Raw genomic sequence first — 17,281 nt, 5'->3', positions numbered from 1 at the left:
GGCCCAAGTACACAGAGACATGTTTTGGAATGGCAGGAAGACCTGTGAGAGGTTCACCACAGTGTTCGGGGGGGGGGGTGGGTGGGTGGGTGGAGAGTAATCCTCAGCTGCACCTGCCCCTTTCAGGCTGGACATAGGGTTCATAGACGAACACGCATTCCCCCATCTCCTTAGGTATAGTCAGATTGGAGCTCGGGACAAAATATTGGCGGGGTGGGAGGGTGTGAGGCTTGGCTGCTCCCAGAGATGGGCAGAAATCCTGCTTGATTTGCCTAACAAGTACTTAAATCTTGCTGTGTGCATCGATGCCGGGATGTAAGAAGCTTCCAGCATAGTCCCTGCATGATGGCATATATGACTAAGAACCCCCCTGGAGTGAAACAGCTTGGAAGGTAGGAAGAAAATGCAAGGCTGTGTCCAGGGAGGTGTGTGACTGGGGACCAAGGCCTACGAAACGGACACCCAGGGCTAAAATGTAAGAGCAGAGAGGTAGCTGGCCATGCCTGTAGGTGGCCAGAGAACTGTCTGTGGCTTACTCCCGGGAAACCCCCATTCTCCCTCTCTTCTTGCACCCCTACTCCCTGGATCCCTGGGATCTACCTGATAACCCTTCACACTTGAAACTTAGCTTCCAGTTCACTGCCCTTTCCTAATCTGCAGCAAAACAAACCCCAAGAGAACAAGGAGAGGGCCAGAGGGGATATTCACTGGAGCCCCCCATGACCTCCAATTTCCACCCCTCAAAACAAGTGCCATGTGCCCCCAGCAGAGCCCGGCACACCATTCCAGGGCTCTCAGTCTGAGCGGCCTTCCCGCTGATCTCAGAAGGCAAGGAGGAGTGGGGAGAGGTCCAAGAGCAAGGTCAGGATTCTGAAGTGGAGACAAAGGTGAGAAGACCCAGCCTCAGGCTCTGCTCCAGCAGCAGGTTCTTCCCTTCGGTTCCCCCTCCTCTCCCTTCTTCCCTCCTCCTCCCCCTGCCAAGTCAGACCCTCCCCCTCCAGCTCAGACCCTCCTCCCAACACATCACCATAGCGAAGGACAGAACATCCGGCCAGCCTGCTTCTCCCCTGGTGCTCCAAGCCCACCTACCCTGAGACCAGGGCTGCCCCCCCCCCCCCCCGCCAGGTGTGAGGACGGGGCAGCTTATGTGGGTCAGTGCTGTGCAAACTCCCTGCAGGTCTGGGGCCACTACGATTTGTTCACTTCCCACTCCAGCCTGTCAGTCTGCCCAGATCCCAACACTCTGGGGTCTTCACACTGGAGGCTTTATCCTCATCAGCCTTTCGGCCCAAATATCCTCAAGTCCTTCGGAAACAGTTCTTAGTGACAGGGACCCTCAGCCTAGAAGGGAACCCTCCACCTAATCAGACTCACCCCCAGAGAGTTCAACCCGACAGGGATCTGGGAATTGAGGGCAGGGGCTGGAAAACCCATAAACCCCAAGGTCTCCTCAGGCAAAGCTGGGAATATGGTTCCTTTGCAGGAGATTTTTACTTCTTCCCGGGTGGGTAACAAGACACGGCATCTGGGGCAGGATGGGAATATGAGAACACTTCCACACTAACACCCGCCTCCACCATATTCCTGGGGCTCAGCTGCCTTTGCACAAATATCCCAGATTCTAGTCCACGCAAGCCTTCGCCCTCCTGAACCTGCACCTCCCGGAGGAGTTCCACACCCCTCCCTCCCCAGGCCCAGATATTTCTCATCAGAAAGGCCACCCACCCTCAGCCCCGCACTTTGCTCTCCCTCCCCCGGCTCCTCTTCTGGCCAAGCTGCCCCAGCCCAGCCGCTCGTCCCGGGGGTCGTCCAGGTGTCTCGCCCGCCACCGGCCCGCCCGACGGAGCCTCTCCGCGGGTCCCAGAGCCTCCCGACTCAACAGGTGCCCCTGCCACACCGAGCTGTCACCCGGGGCCCGGGCGGAGGCGGCGACAGGCACGCCCCCTGCAGGGCGGCGGGGGCTCCGCACGCCTTAGCCTTAGTCCCCCGAGCGCCTAGGGCCCCGGCAGCGCCGCTGAGGCCCCCGCCGTGCTCCGCCACCTTTGTTTCCCTGCTCGCTCTGGTGTCGCGGGGCTGACCTAGAGAGAGGGGCTCTTCCAGCCCTAGAGCACACGCTGCCAGCAAACGCATCGTGATGGACCCTCGTGTTGGGGTGAGGGGCGCGTACAGAGACCTTTCCCGGACCCTGAGAACGCCGCGGGTGTTAGTGGGGAGTCCTCCGTGCCAAAGAAGCAAGTTTCAAGTTGATCCGTTGTTGAAAAGAGGGCGCAAAGCCCCCTGCGCCCCTAGACACCCTGCCTTACCCAGCGCCCCCACCCCACGTCCTTTGCCCCCAGGAGACTAGAGAGGGGGTGCGCACGGCCACCTACGCGCTCAGCCACACGAGGTTCCCGCTGCCGGCCCTCCGCGCGCACGGTCCAGTCGCCTTTCTGGGGCGGGCGAGGTGCGGACAGCCCCCGACCCCTGGCCCCCGGCTCCGGCGGCGCAGTGCCGAGAGAGCCACGTTCCCAGTCGCGCGCGCACACCGGGCCCACCAAACTTGCAGCACTTTCTCCCAGCCCCCACCCGCTGTCACCCTCCCTCCATCCGTGCGCCCCGGCCCCGCTGGCCCGACAGAGGTTGCCATAACAACGGGCAGGAATGCTCCAACAGATACAAAGCCGGCAGGGCGCGGCGGGCACGCCGCCCCCGGCCCCGCGCCCTCTGCAGCCGCGCGGGGCTAAGGACGCGCGCCGCGGCTCCCCGGCCGGTCGCCCGGCGCGCAGGGCGTACTCACAATGAGCGGGATGGTGCGGTCCTCGCGGAGCTGCTCTGGCCTCCCGCCGGCCCTCTGAGCGCCCCGGCCGCCGGAGGATGCTGCGTGGGCTCGGTTGTCCTGCCATAAGTAGTAGAAAGTGCCCAGGATCCAGGCTACGGTCAGGATGGCGATGGCATTGGCGCGGATCTTCCTCATGGTGGGCGGGCGGGCGCCCCGAGTGGGGGGCCCGGCCGGCTTGCTCTCGGGGCCGGGGTGAGGGCGCTCGCAGCCCCAGCTGTTTGTTTTCGCTCGCGCCTGGCTGCTCAGTCCTGCAGAGCAGAAAAGGGAGAGAGGTGGGGGTGGGGGGTGATAGGGAGAGACAGGAGCGCGGAGCGATCCTCACGGTCCTAATGCCCTTCAGCCCCGAGCGCGCGCGTCCCCCGGGCGCCCATTCATTGGCGCGCAGAGCCCGCCCCGCGCTCCAGTCCCCGCCGGCTGCCCGGGCCGCGGCGCACCGGCAGGGGAGCGCGGCGGGTGCGAAGCGGCGCAAGAGCGAGGCCCGGCGAGCCAGACGCCCGCGGTGGAATGGCGACGGGCCAGAGACAGACTCCGCTCCCACCGCTCAGCGCCCGAGCGCCCGGCGGCTGCCCCCGCGCGGCCCTGGTCGGTCCCGCCTACCTCCACCCACCCCCCGCCCGAGCGGCCCTGAGTCACCGGCTGGAGATGCGCGACCCCGGCCCGGGCCCGCGCCGCGAAGCTGCGGTTCTGGGCTGCGCTCCGAACTGCGCTCTGGCGCGGGGCTTAAGGTGTGTTCGGCGAGGCCTTGGGAAGGGATGGCTGGGCGGGAGGAGAGTGGAGTTTGCACGGGAATCCTCCGCAGCCTGGGATTCCGAGCCGCGCGAGGGCCGGCCCCGAGGAGGGATTGGAAGCTGGTGCGCTTGACATTCGAGGAGAGCGAAGGGGACTCGACTCTGCTTCACAGCCAGCGAAAGAGGAATGGGGGTACAACCCCTCCACATCTTCCATTGGCCTGGGGCTCCCAGCTTTCATAAGGCTTCCCTCCAGACCTTCCCCTGTCCCCTGGGCAACCGTGAGATATCATTACCACTATTTCACCAGGAAGAAAGGAGGCCAGAGAGGCTGGAAGATTGGCCAGAGGCCACGCGACTAATTAGTGATCAGAGCCCAGTCTAGAAGCCGGCTCTCCGTTTGCACTTTCCACGAAGTGGAAACACCGTGGTGAGACACGGACACAGACATCACTGAGATTTTGCCCCAGGCCTGGAGGCATTGAGAATCCCGGGTGGAATGCTCTTGTCCAGAACAGAAGGAAAGGTGGGCTAGCAGATCAGCACAGTGTCAGGCACAGAGCAGACTCGCAGTGAATAGATGTTGCCTAAACCAAGCAGGGATCACGGAAGAAGAAATATTGTATTCCAAGGGGGGTCTTAGAGAAGGCTTTTCATAGAAGTTGGATAAACTTTTGAATAAATTCTGAAGAGGGAGGGTAGGGGGAGGGCAGGGCGAGGTATTAGATTCATGAACAGCCAGAGCAAAGGTCCAGAGGATGGCAGTCCTTGATGCGTTCAAGGACAAGAGCTGCTTGGTATTGCTGGGGCCAGGATGCTGGAAAGGGCCTGGTGGGAGTCGACTTTGGGCAGGCTGGGCGCTTGAATGCCACGGTCAGAGTTAGCAGGGGGTTTAGTTCTTGCCAATGCTACTGGACACTGGCTCCCACATAGGGTCCTGACCCACTTAAGGTCCTGCCTCTAAATGAAGCTGCCTTAGGAAAGGGGAGGTCAGACAGCTCATGCCTTCTCCCAACCACCCCCCATCAGCAACACTCATTTTCCCCTGTTTCTCCAGTGTGCGGGACTGAACCCTGCATGTAATAGATGCTTAGTGCATTTCTGTTGGAATGAAGTAAAATGAAGAAAGAAAACCCTAATTAGTTTTTTGCTGCAGAAAGATCATCGTTGCAACTGCAGTGCCCGCCTCCTGACTCAGAAAACTAACCACGAGGACACATACTCAAGTCCAAAAATGGCCCTACCAAGAATATGACCCTGGAAAGAGAATGTACAAAGAGAGTCCCACAAAGAGTAGCAGGGAGTGTGAGGCCCAAGCCATGCAGCAGTCAGGGACAACAGGAGGTGGGTGTGAAGGGGCCACTGGCCCTGGAGCAGTGGGCCAGCCTTGCTGTCAGGTGTCTCTCACCTGGGGAGTTTAACTAGGTTGCAGTAGGGGCCAGGATCCATTTCCACAGATAATGCCATAGCATTATCCACTGCCAAGCCATAGCCAGGTTTCCACGGGAGCCATGGGGTTGACCTGGTAGTCATGTCCTCTGTGGGAAGCCAAGAAAAGTTTGTTGCTTAAGGGTCAGGTCCACGGGCATCTCCAAACAACAAGAAAACATAAGGAAACTACCCTTCTGGTGTCCCCACTTCCACACAGGCTCTCAGGTCAACCAGGTGGAAAGACTTGGGCAATGGCCCTCTGCTGCCATAGGCTGCCTCCCTCAGCCCAGCCTGGCCTGTGCATGTCTAGTTGCCTTTGGTCTTGAGAAAACCAGGTGAGAGGATGTGGGATCCAAAGACATCGCACCAACCCCTAGTGAGAAGCTCCAAACTCACGCCTAGGCCTGGGGAATGAAGCTAGAACCCAGAATCAGGCGGATGGGGTTTCTGATGGCTCTAGAAGGAGGGCTGTATGAGGAGAGGGAGGCAAGGAGGATGCAGAATTTGGCAGGATTTCTACATGTCTCACCTCTTCCTCTCCAGGGGTCAGTGGTGAGGATGTTACACCTCTGAAGCAATTGTCACTTGTAGCTCTGTCCCAAAAAGAAGGCTGTTTCCCTGCCCCCCGCCCCCGCTCCACCCACCACCAGGAAAACCCCATAGAGACATCGCCTCTCTGGATGATGTTAGACTTCAGAGCCAGCCCTTCCTTAGATGGACATAATAAACTTCCCACGGTGGTGGGGCGGGTGGGGTGGGGGATAGGGAGGCGGGTCACGACCATGCTCATTTGGCCAACAGAAATTTGACATAGGCGGAGGCTAAGTGATGGGCCGGAAGCCACAGCACAGTGGGAAGAGCCGGGAGCTAGCACCTGTCACCTCAGCTACAGCCCGTGGTCTTTCTTCCAGATCTGGATCCTAAATAGGTGCGGGCCGAGGCTTAGCCCTCCATGAGATGGATTTCAGTGTTCAGAGATAAGAGTAAGCATTGTTTCCTCTCTGGTCCTAGGAGTGGATTCCAGCAGAACCCTAGGATCAAAGCAACACCTAAGAGACTTGGTGTTGCCCAACACGCACTGAACTTGGAAAACAAGAGTGATAATGATAGCTGCAGTTCACTGGGTACGCACCAGGTGCCGGCCCCTCACACACGTGATCTCTGGAGCACTCACAACCCGCATGCCGGGACTTGGTGACACTCTAGATTGCCAAAGGGCCATACAGCAGGTAAGAGGTGGGGCTGGGTTTGAGTCCATTCTCCATGCTACTGCCTGGGTCCCAGTACAGGGCTTCAGAGCACACTGGGCAGTCTGTAGGGTGGTCAGAAGCTCTGTACGCAGGGACCTTACTTCCCCGCTGGGGCCTCCATTTTCTCCTCCAGAAAAGGAGGCGTGCAGGGAGATGACCTCTGAGGTCCCTCTAACTGTGCCCTTTTTGGACTTCTGGTTCCTTGGACAGTTTCTCCCTTGTGGCATTACTCTCCGGCATGGTCCCCGTCTCTTTGAAAGCGGGCAAAGCCAGCACTCAGGTAAGCTGGGAGAGCCGTGTGCCCCTGGCGCTCCCAGAGGCCCCAGGGAACTCTGCCCGTGTACATTTGATGTCGGGGTGGATAACGGAGGGTGGGAAAGGGAGTAGAGTTCAGGTGAGAGCCTAGCTCTGGAGTCGGACAACCTGCATTCAAATGCCGGTTCTGTCACATATTAGGAGAGTGGCTTGGGCAAACTCTTACCCCAGCCCACCGCCCGCCCCCCCCCCCCCCCCTTAGGCACTGCTGCTGGCTGCTGGGGCGAGGGGCTCGTGCAGGAGATTGCTCAGCAGGGCTACGAAGAACAGACCCCAGAGAGGCCGAACAACGATGACCGTCCTGCCCCACCAGTGCGTGCCTGCCCACCCCTTCCGAGCCTGTGCTGAGCGGCCTGGAGAGGCCGAGTGCAGGGCCCCAGCTGCATCCATTCTCGCCAGCATACCCAGTATCCTTGAGAGTCAGTGGGCTTAGAAGCCTCTTGCCCTGTCTGCAGCTGCAGCGGGGACTCAGACGGTGGGTGAGGGAGACTGGTTAGACCCCCATGTCTGCTCTAAGCAGGAAAGGAGGCAGAGACAGGGGACAGAACGTGTGTGACCACGCAACAGGCACGGTGCCGAAGCCCGATCGCAGAAAACTCACAATGACCCCACGAGGAAGGCGGGACCCTCTTCAGGCCGGTTCCTTTCGGAGGTCACCCAGCAATCAGTGGCACATGTGCTCCCCACTACCAGCTGGCCACACTCAAGGCACCACTGTACCTGAGGGAATGTTATTTCTAAGTCTCCATAAACCATCAAGGAGAGGACCTGGCTGTTTGAGAGGAACTCCATCATCATTCTCCTGTTTGGCTTTTCACTGTGTTTTCTGCCACTGGACCGTAAGCTGCATGAGAGCAGGAGTTCTCGTCCTGTTCACCATGGTCTCCCCAGCCCTTGGAACGGCGCTTGGCACATAGCCGCACGTACACGCTCATTAAGTACGGGTTGATGGGAGGGAAGGACGTAGTAGCTGGATGCAGCCTGCAGTTCTCTCTTGAGTCCGGCACTTGAGAGACGATGCAGGACTAGAGCCCAGAGAAAGGAAGCGACTTGGCTGGGGTCAGTGCGGGCCAGCGGAGTGAGTAACCTGGGCTGCCCAACAGGGCTTCCTCAGGAGTGCTGCCCCACCCTGCAATCACGGTGACGGGGGCCGAACGCTGCTGCGCCGGGATGGAGGGGTGAGAGGTCCTCTGTGGTTCCATCAGAAGCTGGGAGGAGTGACCCTGGTTCTGGGGGTTAACTGCAGGAACTCCGAATATTATTACTGATCATGGAATGAGCCAGCTGTTGCATTTGGGAATAATAAGATTGCAGAGGCTGAGGGCTAATTAGAAATGTGTCAGATGCTTTTTCTTAACAGCAAGGAATTTCTACAAAGGAGAGATGCATAAGTAAAGCCAGTTGGTCAGCAGAATTGGTCCCGGAGGCAGAGCCCTTTCCAAGGCTTCCCTGACCTTCCCCATCTCTTATCACGTTCTCCTTCAGTCCTTCTCTCTCTGCACGGCTTCCGGGGAGATGAGTGGCAAAGGTCCTCAGAGCAGAACAGATGGCCCCAAATGCCAGGGCAGTCTTTGTCACATGCCCGTCTCTCACCCTTGAATGGGAATTCCTCTGAGCAGAGCCTGACAGCCTTCTTTTGTGTCACCAGTTTCTAGCACAGTATTTGGGCATCACGGCAGCACTCCCTGAATATTTGTGCAGTGAGCGAAGGAGTGAATAAATACCTAGGGTGGCCGGCTGCTGCTACTCCCCCTTCTGTCGCACGAAAATGCAATAAGCCTGTTTACCCACTGCGGGGGGCGCGGGGGTGTTCCCAGTCCCTTCCTTTCCTGCTTGAGGGCTCACCATGCCAGGCAATTCTACGTTCCAGGGATACAAAAATGAACAAAAGCTGATCACAGCTTCCAAGGAGCCCAGTAACTGACCATGGGGAGATACACATAGATTGTCACAAGACAATATAATGGAACTCTATAGAAGCACAAAGGGGGTTTCTTCAAGTAAGAAGTCATCTGAGAGCTGTGTTCAAGGACAGGCAGGTAGGCAAGAGGTGGAAGAGCATTCTGGGAAGAGGAAGAGGCAAACAAAGGGCGCTAAGATGTGCAAGTGAATGGCAGCACAGGAAACGGTGAGGGGGTTGGGTGTACGGGGGAGGGGGTGGTGATGGCAGTGAGGTTAGAGGGGTAGGCGTTGACCAGTTAACAGACGTCTTCCAGGTCTTTATAGGAAATTTGAACTTACTCTGGTAAGCTGTGGGGAACCATCCAAGATTCTAAAACAGGGAGTGACATGATCAGGTATACATTTTAGTGAGGAGGCTGGAGCCTAGTGGCACGGGGTCACAATGATACTGCAATAGTCCAAGCAAGCAGTGCTGTGGGCCTGGACTAGGGCAGAAACCCTGGAGGAGAGACTCAAAGGATTTGGAGATCAGCTAGAAGTGGGGATAGAGAAAGAAATTAAGAACAGCATGTACATTTCTAGTGTAGGAGCCAAGTGCTTTGGTGTAAGGTAACCAACCATTAACTGAAATGGGCAGCGTGGGAGGAGCAGATTTGGGAGGTATGTTCAACTGAACTTGATTTCTCTGTGGTCTGTCCAGAAAGGCAGCCGTAAATCCAGGTCTGGTGCTTAGGAAGAAGAGTGAAAGAAGCTGGTCACGTAGAGAGGAGAAAACCAGAAACACAACTGGGGCATTGCTGGGTGGCTGCCCATGTGCCCGGCACCTAGGCATAGGAGAGGACCATGTGTGTGAGATTAGGACTTCCGGATCCCTCGGGTGAAAATGATGCCACGGAGAACTGGCAGTTTTTTCTGCTTCCGTTGGATGCCCTGTTTCAAGACCCCGGGCCCAAGCTCTTGGGAATGCTCATTTCTTTTTCAAGAACCCCATCACCTGGTGGATATTAGGATGGACCCCTAGACTTAGGGCTGGAGCAAAATTTGGCTCAGAGATTACGCAGTAAGACCAGAGAGAATTTGAAGTGAAAAAAGCCCTGCTCCTGCAGCTTCTTTAGTCTAATTGTGCCTGTAGTTGATATCTCCATTTTCCCTGGGAAACTGGGGGTGGGGGGGGGGAGTGGGGGGTGGAAATTAAGGGAATGTTCCTGGGATTGGTACATATTTTGAAGCTCTCAGCAAGGCTGAAAATATCCATCGATATATTCTGAAGTGTAATTTCCACTCCCTTACCAGCCAAAATAATTGAACAGGAAGAAAAAGCTGTTAATGCAGGAGGCGTGTAACATCAGATCCACATTGCCTGGAAATTTACCATTTCAAAGCAATTGAGGGTTTTTACTGCCAGTGTTTACAGTCATACATGTCCCCTCTCTCTGAAGCCATCAAAAGGCCCATCAATCTGGCTTGGACACTGAAATCGTTCACGATGTCTGGAGCGAATGTCAAAGCAGAGAGTATTTTTAAAAATTATGCTGCCCTTTTGTCAGCATATACATCTTGGGGCATCTCTTCCTGGGAGGCGGGGTAAACAGTAGGACTATCTGTGCTCACGGATCCAGTGGTGCCAGAGCTCCATAGTGGCATGGCCAGGCACACTTCCACACGCCCCTTGGCGTTTCTGACCTGGGGTCCATGCATAGGCTGTCCTCTTATTCGACTCTGGGTGGGCAGGCCTCCCTCTTGCCCAACAAAAAGTGCCTGCCTCTGCCTCTGCCTCCAGCCACGAGGCTGGAGGTCCTCCCACGAGGTCCGAGGGATGCAGGTTCCTCAGTAGAGGAGCCAGGTCACGCTGCCCCTCACAGCCTCTGCCCAGCTCAGCGGGACAGACAACAGACAGTAGACTTTGCAGACTTTTGTTTTCTGTCTGCTGCCAATGCCTGTGTGTGTGTGTGTGTGTGTGTGTGTGTGTGTGTGTACACGTGCACGCACATATGCGTGCTATTTTTCAGTGTGAAATTTGACTTCGGGGTTTTCCCGGAAATGACTGATTTCTTTCCCTGTATTTGTGTCCAATAGAGGAAGTTTCTAAATCCGTGCCCCACCATTTGTCTTTCATTTCGGAATCCGTATCTTTCCAGAGGCCACTACTTAAAAAGTGCCATTAGCTCACTTGGTGACCCTGGAGAAGTCACTTTCTGGGCCTCTTCTCATGTTTGAAGTGAGGCTTTGGTACAAAGGGTCTTGGAAGGTCCTTTCTAGTGCTAGCATTTTAAGACTCTATTATTATTTTTTAATGTGTATGTACTTTTGAGAGAGACAGAGCATGAGTGGGGGAGGGGTAGAGAGAAAGGGAGACAGAGAATCTGAAGCAGGCTCCAGGCTCTGAGCGAGACCATGACCTGAGCCGAAGTCAGATGCTTACCCGACTGAGCCACCCAGGCGCCCCAGTTATTTGAATATTTTAAACCATTCCTGCCCCAGCAAGAATTATTGGCAATAAACCGAGATACAATTTTCTTTATTATCGTTTAGTCCCTCCACACACATTACATACATATACATCCAGTTTCAAATGTTCCATTGGATCAAAAATCTAAAAACTACTAGATTAACAGCAGACCTAAAAAGGAGAAGTTAGAAGAATGTGCAAGAAATTGGTACATCCAGGATGCCCGAAGAGGGAACTTCAGAACAGAAGTGGGAGACTTTTCATCACACGTTCTTTTGTATCTTTTGAATTTTTTGCCACATGCATTTATTACCTCTTCAGTTTTAACATTTTTTTTTAAAGCAAGAGTCTTCCTTTCTCTTTCTTCTACCACAGGCCTCTTTGCAGCTTAGTTCCTGGGCGTAGAGGAGACCATGACGGACCGGCGTCATGCCCTGGAAGAGCCACCCCTCAGCCCAGGCCCTGCCCAACACCAAGTCCCAGCCCTCCAGCTGGGTTGGCCAACAGCCCTGCCCCCCCTGGCTGCCCCATGCTCATAGAAGGGTTCTGTGGGTGCGCACCACAGCTGGCTGCCCTTGCAGCCGCCACTCTGGCTGGGCTGTCGGGCTGGTATAGGGACTCCATTCAAGGGGTTCCAGTAAGGGGCTGGCTCTCATGGCTCCAGCAGCCTGATACGCAAAGGGGCCCAAGAGTCCAGTAAATGGGGAAGTACAAGAATCCAGCTTTAAATTCTCCAGCTCTTGCCATTCCCTTTCAAAGACAGACTGCTTTTTGTTTTGTTTTCTGCCGATATAACATGAGGGCAGGAACATGAAAGGAAAAAGAACAAAAGGACCAGAGATGCACGGGGAGAAGGGTCTTTAAGGCTCCCCTTTCCCCTGGCCCCACCCTCATGCTGCTGGCCTCTGTTTGGCAGAGCTGGCCTCTCTCACTGGTCTCGCTCCCCTGGTTTTCTCCCCTAGTGTAGCTCCTGCTCAGCTTTCCCTTGTGACGTCTAGCTACCACCCGGCCTTCTTCTTCTATCTCCTGTTCTTATCACCTTCGATGGGTGCAGGCCGTCACTCCTGTGTCCCCTACCTCCCCTCTTCTGACTTACCTATTTCACTGCCACGCTGCCCAGCAACGGCCACCATCTTTGAGGTCCACTACCCAGACTGGCGGTGTCACCTGCCCCGTAACTGGGATTGCTCAAGGTAGGCTCCTCCACCGTCCATTCAAAATCCCTGCACCCGACTTCCCTCTGGGGTCAACGAAGCCCTGGTGAGGGCAGGCTGTCAGCCAGCAGGCCACGGGAAGGTGCAGGCAAGGGGACAATGGAGAAGCCATGGCAGAGTCAGACAAGAGCAGCAGATGGAGACGTGCACTTGACAGAGTGGACACAAGAGATGAAAAGATACAGAGTATGAGGAAAAACAGCTTCAGGGAAGGAAAAAGCAGAGAGCGAAAACCAATAAAAGTGTAATGAATACCAAAACCAGACAGGCCTGAAAAGAAACCACCAGGAGAACTGTGAGAAGAATCAGGTCAGAGAGGAGGAGCAGGAGGGCTGGGAGGGGGCAGTATGTGAGGGGCAGGAGGCAGGAGGAATGGTGCAACAGAAATCTCTCGGGAAGGCTCGTTCACCTCCCAAGCTGTTGGGCTTATTGGCTGCAGCGAGCAGAATCTATTTAAGACACAGCAGGCATTTTGCCTCGGTCTGTTTCCCTGTCCAGGAAAGGCTGGAGCCAAAGGCTCCGGGAACCATTCCGGCATTAGGACCCTGCATGACGACAGAGCTGAGACCATGGGATCCTTGCCCCCTCTGGGAATCAGCCCCCTCTCCCCTGACACGAGCTGCCAGGCCCCCTAAACGCACAGCATATTGATCCATGTCCCAAAGGCTGCTTGTGTGCTCCGCTTCCACTGGGAAAGTCTCAATGACTTCCTTCATTCTGTCTTCAAGCTTGTCAGAAAGCAGATGCGGCTCAACTGTGACAGCTGCTCTAAAGGGCTGCTCCCAGGGAGCTCCCTGACCAGTGGGAACAGTCGCAATGGGGACTGAAGAGGCCTTGGGTGATTGGATAGCAGCAAGACAAAGAAGAGAGCACCAAAGGATGTCAAAGATAAAATGGCCCCAGGGAAACCATTTGGGACTTGAATTGGAAAACACCAACAGCCTCGCTCCTTTCCCTGGACTGTGTATCTTTGGGAAGCTCTAATCCGGGGAAGACCTGACTTCTCATCCACTTGCCACAGAGGAATACAAAATAAGGCTGGGAGCTAAAACTGGCTAAGGAAAGCCATCCATCCATCAAGCTTTGGTTTCTCTCCAATTGAGAGGGTTGGGAACGAGAAGTCTTCCCTCCCTGGCTCTTGCGCCCGTAAATTGTGTAAAATACTGTTCCAGGCTGAATATAAGTTCTCTGCTCTGCATGACATTTATATTCTTGAAAAATTTAGTGTACAAATCAAGTCAAATTTTGCCTGCCAGAGAAGCTGGCTTTTCAAAATAAATCTGAGGTCAATCCTATGTTTAAAGAGAAGAATGGCTTGTGAAGGTGAATAATTACCCCAGTTCATGTTTGTAACCTTAGAATTATCAATGTCTGATTTGGGTGGCTATGGGGTGGGGGTGACTGTCTAGAGATCCACCTATAGTCTGCTTGTAGGTTGCAATTAAACATTACTTTCAAACAAACAAAAAACACGTAGATAAACGTGTTGCAGGAGCCACTGCTAAAGAAATACAAATTTAAAAAAAATTGATTATGGAGAATTTCAAATATGTATTTTAAAAGAAGCAAGCCTAATATTAAAAAACCCAGCTCCAACAATCATCAACTCATGGCCAATCCGGTGAGAAACTTGGACTTCTGAGCCAGATGGCAGATACAGAGAATGAACTTAACAGGACAGGACAAACAGGATTAGTCATCCTGAAGCTGTAGGTCCAAGTTTCTGTATAAATGCCCTACATCAGAGCCTAGAGTATAAAGAGAAGGCAGAGAAACATATTCTTGGTTAACAACCAAAGGAGAGAGCTGGGACTTAAAAAACACCCCCCACCCCCACCCCGCTCCAGCCTCCACCCTCAGGCTGAACAGGTACAGTGGTTACCTTCACGGAGGGAAAGGATGATGGAGAGATTCCCTTTTCATTACACATTTAAAAAAAAAATGTTTTTTGTACTATGTGCACATATCACCTATTTTCAAAAGTAACTTGTAAAAAACAAGTATCGTGAAGCTTTACAGTAACCACATCAAGTAGATGTGACAACAAACTGCCCAGACTCAGATGCCAAGTCTTTATCCCATTTTGACCTGGATTTGCTGTCTTATGGTAATTTGCTCAGGTAGATGAATGCACAACCTTCCAATCCCAGGCTGTACATCGTCAGAATAGATGTTCCATGTGATACAAGAAACCCCAGTCCTGAGACCTGGAGTAACTGGACTTGGGGGAGGGGTTGGGGGGGGGGGGCGGGCGACAGGAGTCGCAGTCCGGGAACCTCAGGGGCTGGCACCGGTGCTGAGCCCAAAGCCCTGGGTGGGACCCTGGCCCAGACTCGCACCCCATGCCCCACCTGCTCATCAGCACCCCGATCCACATGGAGGTGGGCCCCACTATGGTGGGCAATGAGCACTGTGATCCAGAGTTGATCTGGGGGCCTCAAAGAAAAGCATCTTGGGAAACAACTTTTGTGAGTACTTCATCAATGACCCTCCTCACACAGCCCTGGACAAGCTGAAATGCAAAGGCTCCCATGTGCTGAGCATAACAGAGGTGGGCCAGACACTGATGTGGTGTCTGCACACCAAGTGACTCACACTGAGGAGGAGATGGGGCTCTCCTTTTTTGAGTGGTTTCCAATCCCGAGTCCCCCGTTCACTCGTTGCCTGGCTCCTCTCTTCCCAACTCATCCCTTTCCTTAGCCCAGCACCACTGAGCAGTGAATGGCCTTTTCTGAAACTTGCCTCAGCCAGTGGGAGAGGGCAGGGCCCTTGCCCTGGTGCTTCCAGCTGCCCCTCCAGCTTTAGGCCTGGCCGAGGGCCCTAGAGGAGATCATGTTCTGTGGGCAGGCTGAGGGGCCCACAAGAGCCAGGCTGTCCCTGGCCAGGAACAGGGAGTCCCCAAGCAACATGGCCCCAAGTCTGGGCAGGATGGTCCTGCTTAGCTAATTCAAGCCAGTAAAGGGCTGTGATGAGTGGTTGCTCAACAAAAGAAAAGGAGAAAGAAAGGAAGTTGGAAGGGAGGGAAAGAGAAAGAAGGGAATGGAAGGGATGGGACAGGGAGGGGAGGGAATAGAGGGGAGGCGAAGGGAAGGGAGGGGAGGGTTACAAGGGTGCATACAATTTGTCATAATTCACGAGCTCTACTCCTAAGATTTGTATTTTATTGTATGTTCATTATGCTGCACTTCAATAAAGTATTATTAACAACAACAAAACCCCGTAGCCCTTGTGAACAAATGAGTCAAAGAATCACCATTTGGGGGTTTATTGAGTTGGTGGTTCAGAGAAAACTGTTGTTTTGAGAAGACAACATGATGTAGACCTTTTGTAAAAACTCGTTCTTTGGAAACCATCACTACAGCATGTGCTTTTGGTTAAGCATTCCAGGGCTGAAACGCAACTCTATGCTAAAATGCCGAGAGGATGAGGCACAATCTTGGCCAAGGTCAAGCTCTGCTGATGGTTTGAGAGGGGGACGGCAGCCAACTGCTCTGCACTTGTATAACATTTAAAAAAGAAAAACGAACCCCAAGCCATCTCCTGCTCCTTTTCCAAGCCAACATTAGTCCTGCTCATTGTATCCAAGCACTCAGAGGAAGCTGTATGTGGCTACAGCTCAGGCCAACCAAACCCTAGGGCCAGACATACATACTTTGGTTAAAAAAAAGACTAAGAACTCTTAAATACAGAGAACAAACCGAGGGTTGCTGGAGGGGTGTTGGGTGGGGGTGGGCTGGGCAAGGGGCATTGAGGAGGGCACTTGTTGGGATGAGCACTGGGTGTTATATGTAGGTGATGAGACACTGGATTCTACTCCCGAAATCATTATTGCACTATATGCTAACTAACTTGGATGTAAATTTAAAAAATAAGTAAATAAAATATTGAAAGAAATAAAATAAAATAAAATAAGATAAAATAAAATAAAATAAAATAAAATAAAATAAAATAAAATAAAATAAAATAAAATAACATAACATAAAAGCAAACAAATGAAGCTGGCAGACTGGGACTCTAGTTGGCTCTGTGGGATATAACAAAAGATGTCAGAATTTTAGATAAAGTTAGGGCTCGTCAGGGCAGAGAAATATACTTTTGCCTCCCATCTGGTTGCTTTTTCCAGAACTACAACAGCAAAATAACCCTAATTTGGTAGAAACATGGGGGTTCATGTCTATATCTGGGTGATTATTGTAAAAAGAGCAAGTCTAGCATATTTGGTCCAAATCTGTGCTACACAAAGAAAAGCCAATATATCAACACCCTCTTTGGGACTGAAACTAAGCACTAAGGATGAACTGGGAAATATATTTTCTGCCAGGTCATAGGGAACGAATATATATAGAGAGAAATGTCTTCCAGAAGCTTATTAAATATAAACTTCACATTTTGCAGATGTCTGTCTTGCTGATGGCCAGGCAGAGGTAAGAGGGACAAAGTCCAAGGCAAGTCAGGGTTATACAAGATTCAGGCCCCAGAAACTTTGCAGTCTCCCCGTGAGTTGATCATGTCTTAGGACGTACAGAAGGATAACAATGTGTTAACATTTTGGATCCCTCAAATTTTCTTAGGCAGTCATGACAACATAAAAAAAGAGAGAATATTTTTAACTTATTGGTTTAATGTTTGCCTTTTAAAGTACTTAATTCTATTCAATCCTCTACAGTATAGCCTTAATTTCTCCTATCCTTAAAATGAGAAGCACTAGCTCCTTTTTTCTCACTATCTTTCCATCTACGATACCTGACAAAGTTGCCTCGTTTCCATTCTGTGCTTATCTCTTATTAAACTTTACAGCACTAGCAATGCGACTGAAGATAAAGCTTTCTCTTCTTTCTTTATTGTTAAATAGTGAACTAAGTAGAAATGTGAGTTCCCTAAGGCTGCACACAGCACATCTCTGGTGAGAAACGTATTTCAGCTCCAGGGGGGAGCACCAGATGGAGGAAGCGGGCTTCTCTTTAGTCAGTGAGGCCAGGAGGACATGGCGTAGCATCCTGCTTTCCTCATCCCGCCCCCAACCCCCCTTTCCATGCACAGTCTCCATTTCCAGAGCTAGGGGCAAGATGAGGGAGTGCAACGAAGGAGAAGGTACACAGCTCCCAAGGGAAAGTACCACATAAGAAACGGGGGATGTGTTACAGGATGCTACAGTGAGGAGGGTCCTTACAGCA

The 17,281-nt window shown here is 53.1% G+C and overlaps 1 protein-coding gene and 1 pseudogene across 2 annotated transcripts in view; one reads left to right on the top strand and one right to left on the bottom strand.

The window, feature by feature from the left end:
* Positions 1 to 3,470, bottom strand: part of GALNT16 (polypeptide N-acetylgalactosaminyltransferase 16) — a 93,688-nt gene extending 90,218 nt beyond the window's left edge. The window contains exons 1-2 of one of the 2 annotated variants that reach the window (XM_058739459.1): positions 3,452 to 3,470; positions 2,777 to 3,066 (exon numbers count right to left, since the gene is read on the bottom strand). In XM_058739459.1, coding sequence (XP_058595442.1) covers positions 2,777 to 2,953 — 177 coding nt within the window. In that variant the 5' untranslated portion in view covers positions 2,954 to 3,066; positions 3,452 to 3,470. Of the gene's footprint in view, positions 1 to 2,776; positions 3,322 to 3,451 lie in introns of those variants that run through there. The other variant, XM_058739460.1, reaches the window with a different exon arrangement.
* A 786-nt stretch (positions 3,471 to 4,256) lies between these two features.
* Positions 4,257 to 15,322, top strand: LOC131517407 (GTP cyclohydrolase 1 feedback regulatory protein-like; annotated as a pseudogene).
* The last annotated feature ends 1,959 nt before the right edge of the window (positions 15,323 to 17,281 follow it).

Source organism: Neofelis nebulosa, chromosome 7 (assembly GCF_028018385.1).
Source record: "Neofelis nebulosa isolate mNeoNeb1 chromosome 7, mNeoNeb1.pri, whole genome shotgun sequence".
Lineage (NCBI taxonomy): Eukaryota > Metazoa > Chordata > Mammalia > Carnivora > Felidae > Neofelis > Neofelis nebulosa.
This window is presented reverse-complemented; position numbering and strand designations above follow the sequence as displayed.